General features: G+C 37.1%; 1 protein-coding gene across 5 annotated transcripts; it reads left to right on the forward strand.

The window, feature by feature from the left end:
• Nucleotides 1-1,703: 1,703 nt before the first annotated feature.
• slc35e4 (solute carrier family 35 member E4) lies at nt 1,704-10,257 on the forward strand. 5 transcript variants are annotated; one of them, XM_088434163.1, is made up of 5 exons: nt 1,704-1,961; nt 3,181-3,221; nt 3,299-3,365; nt 3,447-3,787; nt 5,538-10,257. In XM_088434163.1, the coding sequence occupies exons 2-5, from the start codon at nt 3,209-3,211 to the stop codon at nt 6,038-6,040; spliced, it is 924 nt and encodes a 307-aa protein (XP_088290289.1). In that variant the 5' UTR covers nt 1,704-1,961; nt 3,181-3,208; the 3' UTR covers nt 6,041-10,257. The 5 variants fall into 5 exon arrangements, with proteins under 5 accessions (XP_088290289.1, XP_088290287.1, XP_088290288.1 ...); XM_088434161.1 differs by having other exon boundaries at nt 3,181-3,365; XM_088434162.1 differs by having other exon boundaries at nt 3,299-3,787.
• Nucleotides 10,258-10,316: the final 59 nt, after the last annotated feature.

Below are 10,316 nucleotides of genomic sequence, written 5' to 3' on the forward strand. Positions count from 1 at the left end.
CAGCGGTCGCCATGACTGTTACAGCTATGGACAGCAGGAAGAGGTGTGTATTGTTGCTTTTACCGTAATGCCCCTGAAGCTCCCACAGGCGCATGCGAAAAATAACACAAACTCCCTTTAATTGATGTAATGTTAGACTTTATAAATTTAATTGGTGTCAAATATTGCATGTACATCTGAACACAAAGCTTGGACAAATCCTTCCACTTTCTACATGCAGTATTTTGGCCAAAAGATGTGACACGCCAGGTAGTGTGCTAAGTAAACCGTCATGCCATGTTAACCTTTGACATGTCGCCACCTGGGTGAAATTTCAGCTCCCTAGTATGAAGGAATTATTCTAATTACATTAATTACAAAAATACTTTCCCTTTGATGTGAAATGGATTTTATGTATCAAAGGGGTGTACAAAATACTGCACAAGGGTTCAATGATAGTTTAAATGGACCTTCCACCAACTTGTCATTATTCTGCTTGTCACAAATCAATCTTAGAAGTAAAGGTGCTTTCTAGAACCATAAATGGTTGTTTGGCTTGTCCTCATCGGAGAAACCTTTTTGGTTCTTATTTGAACCTTCAATAAAGGTTCATTTTGGAACCCTTCCAAAGAATTTTAATCTACCTAGAAGGTCCAATGGGAACTCTTTTATGATCAAGCAGCACATAGACATTGTTATTATGGTTTCCCCCAATAACGCTCTTTTCTTGTTATATGGAAAATCCGATCCACATCAGATGAGGCAAAATTATTGAATGAAAGAGCAGAAAGTTTTATAGGTTCTAGGTGTAACTCCCGTTCCAGACAAAGTGAAACATGTAAATCCTTTATTTGTTTAAATTTTGAAGATTATGGCAAAAAGTCCAATACAAATTTCATAAATATGAGAGAAAAGTTCAACGTAAACGTCCCAATCTTGTCAGATAAATAACACAAAATACCTGCAGAGGTTTTGGGCATCAGAGATAGATGAACAAACACATTGTTTGAAGTTAGGTTTTTTTTTTTTTGGGGGGGGGGGGGGGGGATAGCTATAAGTATTTTGAAAAGCAAAGTTTAGTTATGCATCCATTTTCACCTGACATGACAAACAAAAACAAAAAACGGTTTCGGGGTCATGCTTCTTTCAACCACCATTATAACATGTCGTACAGTATTTGCATAAGTGTCCCTTGAAAAGAGGATGTCACGTGAACTAGGAAATGTATTACATTTCGGCAGGTGAGTGATGTAACAAATGATTTATAAAGAGTTATCCATTAGCGGAGTTGTGCCAGTGGAACGGAAAGATGCAAGTGCAATAAAACGTTTATATTAAAAAATAAAAAAAAGAACATAAAAAATCACGTGACGCTGAATATCTTTAACCAACGATACCCGAAGCTCATCGTTATATTGGGCCTTTGCAAAGGAAATGAAGTGCAGACAGTGACACGTTTTTTTTTTTAAACAGATTTTTAAAAAAGGTGAATTAAGACAACTCGCGATAACTAATGTTCTTACAAATTACAACAAATGCATCAAGATGGTTGTACTTGTTAGGAATATTTTTATGAAATAGTGGATATTTCATCAAACTAACACTTATCAAAATTGATGATAAACACTTTACACCGATCTTGAGTATTTACTTGTGGGCTTCAAACCAAACTAAAAGTGCTTTGGCCCCTTAAAAAAACACGCAGTGCAGATGACGTTTTTTTTTAGTCCGCCTTGATGCAGTGAGGTTGCCCGACAGTCACTCTTAGGTCAATGCGCACAGTCGTCGAAAGACAAATTAATTTGCGGCGAATCTTGTACGTTTCAGGAACATTCGCCGCAACGTGAACGGCGTATAGTTGACGTCATCAACCCGGAAGTGAAAGGTAAAGATGTTTTTGACGGACGTCAGCTAGCCACGAGCTAATGTTAGCATGACACCACGAGCAAGGGGAGTCCGGCTACTTGAAAAGGTCAAATAAGGTGAGCCTTTCGAGTTCTGTTGTCAACAAACCATTGCTGTCGTTTTCGCATATATTTTAACATTTAACAAGTGGTGCATCAAACCACGTCAAATTGGAGCGGAGCGAATACGTGGTTTTTAAGGGTCTGGTGTTATGCTAGTTCGTTCTTAAAGACGTAATATTTACAATAGTGTATTGTTAAAGCTTTTGTTGAACTCTTTGGACGTCTATGAACTTGAAATTTGAGTATGTATTCACATCGCTGGAATGATTCAAGATGTATCAACTGTAGCTGTTACATTCATTTCATCCATTACGTCATCTCCGTTATTCTCCGTTCTGGCGTGTCAAAGGCAGAGATGAGTTGGGTGGGGAACAATTCAGAAGCATTGGCGCTGCATTTCCACTTTTTTTTTTCGTTTGGTGGAACAGACTGCATGTACATTAGTACTCAGACAACGCATCAGTCTGCGTCATCAAAATAAAAGCACGTGGGCAAAGGCGGAAGAAGGGATTAGTTAAAAACACACACACATCAATACCCCTGGTACTTTAAATTGTGATTTTAATTATTTGGCAATGTTCAGTAGTAAAACGTTATTTTGTTTATATAAAAAAATATTTTACATGTATAAAAAATACCTTTTAAAAACATTTTGTCAACTGAAAATGACGTCAATGTATCCAAGGCTCAGATAGCAAGCAATCACAGCAGGTGAGCCATCATTGGTCATTACATCATTACATCACATGTGCTTGAGCACATGGCATTTTTAGTCGACAGCAAGTGGCAAAATGTGTTTTCAAAGATAATGCACTGTACATGAAAATTATTTAGTTAGGAAATTATAGACACAACTTAAACTTTTTCTGCTGAAAACTGCTAAATAAGTATCCCTCTCTGTTCAACCTTATGGTTTTTGTCTTGGTAGGGACGTGAAAGAGTTAAGACGAACAAGGGTCATAAATTATAGTTTAGAACAGATAAGTGGAGCCATCCTGATTGGAAAGTGACCATTTTTAGTATGGCCCTCCAGCCCGAAAGCTTCTTTGGCTCTCGGTAGTCCAGAAGTAGATACTGAGCGTTCAGGTGATCTCAACCTGACTTGTGTGCGCAAGGAATAATGTACTGTAGTGCAATGCAATGCAATGCTCCCATACACAACAGCAATTGAGTGAGAAGTCAATTTTCATAATTTGTCCTCTTTAATGTGTTGCATGAACTCTTCAATTGCAAGCACAATGATCCCATCATGATCAACGGCGATGGCTTCTCCAAGTATGATGCGAGCACGCAACCGGGGGTCAGGAGGAGACCCCCCGCAGAAACCTTTCATCTGCTCTCTGCGGTTATAGTTTGGCTCGTGACCGGCACCACCATCTCCAGCCTCAACAAATGGATCTTTGCCGTGTACAACTTCAGGTACCCCCTACTGCTGTCTGCGCTGCACATGCTGACAGCCATTGTGGTGGACTACGGTTTGATCAAACTGCGGGTGATCAGGCAGGCGGGGGGCGTGGAGCAGGTCTTGACCCCCGGGACGAAATGTAAAGTCTTCCTGCTGAGTCTTACATTTTGTGCCAGCATCGCCTTCGGCAACATGGGTCTGAACTATGTGCAGCTGTCCTTTGCGCAAATGATCTACACCACAACGCCACTTTTCACTTTGGCCATCTCCACGCTGATCCTGGGCAAGCAGCATCACATCCTCAAGTACACGGCCATGATGCCCATCTGCCTGGGGGCCTCATTCACAATCATGGGGGAGGTCCAGTATGACCAGACAGGCTTCCTGTTTGTCTTCGCAGCCACTATGTTCAGGGGTGTCAAGTCCATTCAACAAAGTAAGTTACACTTCAATTTTTTGGGGCAATTTTCGAAATAGGTTCATGTCAATAAGTAATTGGTTTTTTTCCATTGAGCTGCAATAATTAATGAATTGACACCGACTTACTTATTAATTGAGAATTATTTGTCATACTTAAATTTTTAAAGTGCTTGTTAAACAAATGATAAACATGCTTGAAATTTCAGTTGTCAATTTCGTTGTCAATGTTAAATATCTCTATTAAAGCAGACTTGTTTTTTTTTAAATGCAGGTAATTTAAAGTGCTTGTAAAACGTTATGATCAAAATCCTTGGAATGTTAGCCACTCAATGGTAAATATTCCTTTTAAAGCTGACTTGTTTGTTTGAATTTTACTATGGAAAACAGTAGTTTTTTTTTATCACAATCTAATCATAATTAATTAATTTTAGCATTTTCTACACTGGCCAATTTGAATTAATGTCCTGTTTTTCAATAAAGCAGTTTAAAAAAAATCCCATTCATTGATAATTGACAAACTGATTAAGATAAAACCTATTACCGGTAGTTTACTGAAATCAATACAATAAAACCTGTTTTATGATCTCACAGTTAAAATTATAACAACTGTGAATTAAATAAAAAGATATACAATATCTTAAGTTTCGTTAACATGTTAATACACCCTTTTTTAGATTTAGTCTCAACACCAATTAGTAATTATAATATTAAATTTTATTTAAGTAAATTGTATACATGATTTATCAATTCAATTACTCAAGTGTATTTTTAAATAAAATAAAATACAATATGTTATTATTCAGGAAATAATAATTACTGAATTGGTTGAATTAACTATTTAAAGTTTTAAATGCCCTCCCCAGGAGTGAGACATCCCTTGGCTAAAATACTGCACAAATGATGTGGAAGAAAATGACCATAATATGTTTTTTTTTTTTTTCTCAATAGAATTGCTGACTTTTAGTGATCAGCAGTGACTACTATTATTATTATTTCTTTTCAATAAATGATGAATATTGCTAGATTATTTTTAGTCGTTATATGGGTAATCTAAAAGTAGATTAAAAATGTGATATTTTCTGGAGGCAGCTAATTTGGATAAATTATTGGTGTGATTTGAAGCATAATTTAAGGAAAGCTTTACGTTTTGACTTCCACTTCACAGGATGTAAGTTAGATTGCAATAACATCTTGTTTGATAATGTTTTCAATAAAACAGTCAAGTGTAATAAACTGCCACTTGTGTAGCCCCGGTGAAAGAAAATAGTTAGAAATATTAGTTACAGTACATGAAATGGCATTGTACTTCATATGAATAATAAATTGCTATAATCCAGGTTCACAAAAAACACAACACTCAAAATGAACGACACTTAAAATGTAACATACTTCCCTGTCTATTAAAGAAAAAAAACTTTCTGCAGCAAGGTGGTGGGACTGGAGCACATTCCTTGGGAATTAATGTCATGTGGAGTCACCGTCCTTCCTCTAATCTGTGTTCCAGTTCATCTCATGTTCTTTTCCCGGGCAGAAGATGCAATTGCTGCTGGCTCAATTTAAACAGATTTCTCTTTCTTGAACAGGAGTTTAGTTGTTGAGTAGATTAGTGCATGTAACATTGTTAGGTTTAAGTAAATGCTGCAGGCATCCTAAAAACACAACCAGGAGAGCATAATTACATGATGGTCAAGTTCCCTTTGTCTTCATATTACAAGCAAACTTCCTTTTTTATTGTCTGAACAAGAGGAACCATGTTTTCCCCTCAGGCATTCTCCTCCAGGAGGAGAAGATCAACTCGGTGTTCCTGCTCTACCTGATGTCTATCCCCAGCTTCCTCATCCTGGCCGTGGCAGCTTTGGCGCTGGAGAACTGGGCCCTGCTGGAGTCGCCCATGCACTACGACCGACGCCTGTGGGTCTTCATCCTGCTCAGCTGCTTGGGCTCTGTCCTCTACAACCTGGCCAGCAGCTGCGTCATCACGCACACCTCGGCCGTCACCCTCCACATCCTGGGCAACCTGAGCGTGGTGGGCAACCTCCTGCTTTCCCAGCTGCTCTTCGGCAGCGAGCTCTCCTCGCTTAGCTGCGTCGGCATCGCCCTCACGCTGTCCGGCATGCTCATCTATCAGAACTCGGAGCTCATTGGCAGCTACATGGGCACGCGCGGAGCCAAAGGAGAGGATTCGCAAGGTGAGAACAAAAAGGACGACCCTGAAATGAGATGTTGCTGGCAAAGAACAGCGAAGGATGAGGGGCACAAGGCAAATTGAACTGCAGGAACTTCTGCTTCAGTAGTGGAGAACAGCTGACCTTATAAGGTCCTCCTCGCTGAGGTGGATGTGAGTACAGGAATCCCCCATTCTTGCAAGGGAAAGGGACTACTCCCAAAATCAAACAAGATTTTAAAACTTATTTATTTATTATTTTTCCAAATAGAAAAAAAATGTACATGGAACATGCATGCGCATGCAAAATTGTCCATCATTCGTTTTAAAATCAAAATGTTTTTTATTCAACACAAAGATAATCCGTCCACATTTATAGGGCACATTACTGCAATAACTGCACAATATTTATGATCGCTAAACTGAAATTCTAAAAATTAATTTGTAATAAAAGGTATCTAAACAATTCATAATTGATTAGTCTTCAACAATTATACCGGCAATTGAATTCAGGAGTTGTCTAATGATTGTTCCAAAATGTATGTGCACATTAATGCTGCTCCAAGACGGTTCCAGACTTTCCCAGTGAATAACTAATAATGTATGGGGGTTTGCTGTTCACGACCATCCTCCTCACTGTGCCAATTCTGCTGTTCTGTGGAGACCAGAGGCAGTTTTTTTTTTTTTTTTTTTTTTTTTTTTATCCTTAAAGAGGATTAAGGCCGGTGGGAGGAAAAAAAAAATGGTTGACGGGCTTGAGACTTCTTCCTCAGAATTCTCATTAAAGTCATAATTTTTGCCATTTCTTCTTATTGCTGTCATTCCTATACCCACTGTGATTTAAAAAATAAAATAAAAATAACATAAAGCTGTGGAACTCATTGTCCCAAAGTAAAAATTCGGACTCACACTGACTCACTGACAGAATAAAATCTGAATTTTGAGAATCAATTGAGATTTTAGACTTAAAAGTGAGGATTCTGGCTTGAAACTAAGAATTTTGAGATAAAAGTCAGAATCCTGTCACCCTTTTTTTTTTTTTTAAATCATCTTTTTCTTCACTGGCCCTAATCCTCTTCCGTAGTTATCACTTCCACCCACCAACTCCTCTCTTTGACTATGTCCAGTCATGGGAAGCACACTAGGAATGTTGCCAGGGTTACATGATGTCACCAATATGCCACTGTGAGGCAGACTGACGTCTAAAACAAAAGGTACTGTTACACCATGCCCTGGTTCCTATTTCTTAGGATTTTGGCAGCTTCTTTTTCTCCAGTAAAATACAGCGCACATCGTGTGTTTTTTGGCAAATGACAGACAACTAGAGTGGCTTACATTCGTAGTCTTTAGAATACTTCCCGCTGTTACCGCTGATTGCATCATAGAACCACACATTCCCTGCAAAGCATTGTCTACCCAACCTTTATTGATATAAGGCGCATATTTTATCTTTAGAAAAATCTCATGCTGCAGAACAAAAAATATTCACAGTACCTGTATGTGTGTTAAAATAAATGGCGGAGTTAGAGATGCAAAATCATTACATTGTTCTGCCTAGATAGGATTGATCCTTTTCAGATGGATTGAGAGAAATTTGATCAATTTCTGCGGCGATCCAAAAGAAGATGGAGCTGCCCTCAAAGCTTCCATTTTGAATTCATTTTTGTTGGCACATTTTTCAAACTAGACTTCTACCGGACAGTGACAATAACCTTTTAAATATGTTTGACTTCAATACAATTTTGCCTCCGCCCTTCATTAATTTTGAGCGTTCATAGCAGGCACAGGCTTTAAAATATTGTCTTGCACAAGCTACTGTGTTCCTGTCGTCTGATGGAATACTGAAAGCAGCTTCTCCTGAAGGCAAATGCCCAGGATGGCGGCGGAGAGTTTCTCCTTCTCCGCATGTAAATGTGTGAGTGTGCAAAATGTTTACTTTTGTTTTTAAGACTTTTATTGCACTGCAGTGTTAGACTGGTTACACACCCGAGGGACTGACAAAATGAAACTGACTGAAAAGGTCTGTAGACGCTACCGCAAAAAAAAAAGATTGTTTTGGAAAAACTTTCACATTTTTATTTTACAAAGTGAAACTTAAATTTTACTAATTCAGTGCACGCAGATCTGTATACTTATACCATACAGCTATTAAAAACAAAGAATCAAAAAATTGAAGTTCAGTATTTAAAAAAATAATGGGAGTCTGCTATATAGCATTGTACTGTAATTTAGAGATGTAAAGATTAGTTTCACTTTTTGCCACATTTCTGCCATATTCTAATTTGGAATGACACGCACATTTAAGAGGCCTCACAAGTACCCAGAATGTTTCAATATTTTTGATAGTTTAGATGATTAACAGAACATGAAGAGGTTTCACTTTTGTCAATCTACCGGTTCAACACTATAGAATACCTCGAGCGTTTATTTTTTTAATTTTTATTTTTTGCACACCACAGAGAAAATGAAAGTCGCTATGCTAAATGTTACATGTTTTGGGGTTACGGTAACAGTGCACTGATGAATGAGGTTCAGAGTTGCTGGTTGGTTGTATTTATTGTTTTAGTTACATGCTGTATTTTTATTGCCCCGAATGACGGGTCGATTTGGTTTCAGGATGCGTCAGGCCTTGTTGAGACGTTTGTACAAAGAGATATTTGCCATTTTGTTTTAAAGGCAAATCATGTTGGAAGGACATGTAAACACAGTCTGTTATCAGAAATAAATTTAAAAAAAAATGGTGAAAGAACCCACATTTGAATTTGACAACTTCCTTGTTGCAATAGTTTCATTTTTAATAATGAGTGTGTGACCAAATTAACTTTTTTTTTTTTTGTCCTGTTATGTAGGGAAGCCTTTAACAATGCTCACCATTGTTTAACTCTTTCAGTGCTATAGACAAGAGTTTTCGTCACTTAAAATACTCAGGTTGTGTGCCAGTGACAAGAATTCTCATCAGCTTTTTTTTTTTTTAATTGAATGGTTAAATGACACTTGTGGCCAGTGCTCTTCTTAATATTAAGCCAACCCGAGCACTGTTGTAATATAGTTATATACATATACAAACTATTACATCAAAAAGACCTTTTCACTGTTTTTGTTATGCTTTATCGAAGGGAAGGACTGTTGAGGTGTTTCAGATGCTACAAAAAAAATATTAGTGTCAAAGTCACCATTGTGCAGAAAACACTTCTTTTTACCTTTTGTCCAAAATAGCTTGGTGTCACTCAAATGACCTTTTTTTTAACAGTGATTACCAAAGAACGGAATAAGGTAAAATCAGATTTTCTTTTTCTAGATAAAGAATTGAATCCAATGATCATATGGTACCAGCAATGTTTTCATAAACATATCACACAATATTTTGCCGGTCTTAAAAGATGCGTCAAAATGCTTGAAATCAGTTGGCACTCTAGGGCTTGCCTTTTCATATAATGCTTTGCACTGAAAGAGTTAAGGTTTACCCTAAGAACTTTTTTTTCTAGCCCTGTAACAAGATTAATCCACATTAGTTTGTTTTTTATCTTATTGAAAAAGTGTAATATTTTAAACATACTAAATGTCAAGGATTCGACTAATGCCATTTAGATAGTGACTTTCCAGATAAGGTTTTTTTCCCTTGTAAAAAAGACAAGGTTTATCCATATGAATGTGTTTAAGATCATTGTAAATGTGCAATGAAGTCTTATACATACTAAATTCCAAAGATTGGACTAAGGACATTGCAATGTTCCAAAAGTGGAATGCTGCCTCAAATCTGAAAGTTTATGTCATTACATATTTTTTTAGCCCTGTAACAAGTTCATTCTAGATTAATTTGTTTTAGTGTTTTGCAAGAGTAAAATGACATGTTAAATACACTAAGTGCCTAAGAATGTCCATTTGACATTTTTTAGCCCAGTAAAAAGTTTAATCCAGATTAATCCAGAAACATGAAATCCCCAAGAATGTACCAGTGAGAACTGCAATGTCCCTAAAGTGGAATAATACCTCAAATCGCATATTTATGTAGTGTGACTTTCCAGATAAGTATTTTTTAGCCCTGTAGCAAATTTAATCCAAAATATTTTGCCTTTTTTTAAATTGTTTTATTTTTTTAACCCGTAACAAATTTAATCCAGATTAGTGTTACCTAATAAAAAAGTGAAACGATATTTTAAACACTAAATCTCCAAGATTGGACCTGTGAGTGCAGTCCCAAGTGTATTGACGCCTCATCTGCACATTTATTTACCATTGATGTCATTTTAACGTATTTTTTATTTTCCGACATCACTGCTGAAGTTTGAATAATGGCTAATAAATCTCATGATGCAAAGTAATCAATGCATTTTTGTGACGTGGGAAAGTGTGCGTCAGTTGCTAATTTATTAGCGGCCTG

This window comes from Hippichthys cyanospilos, chromosome 15, assembly GCF_059441005.1.
Source record: "Hippichthys cyanospilos isolate Australia breed blue-spotted pipefish chromosome 15, RoL_Hcya_1.0, whole genome shotgun sequence".
NCBI lineage: Eukaryota > Metazoa > Chordata > Actinopteri > Syngnathiformes > Syngnathidae > Hippichthys > Hippichthys cyanospilos.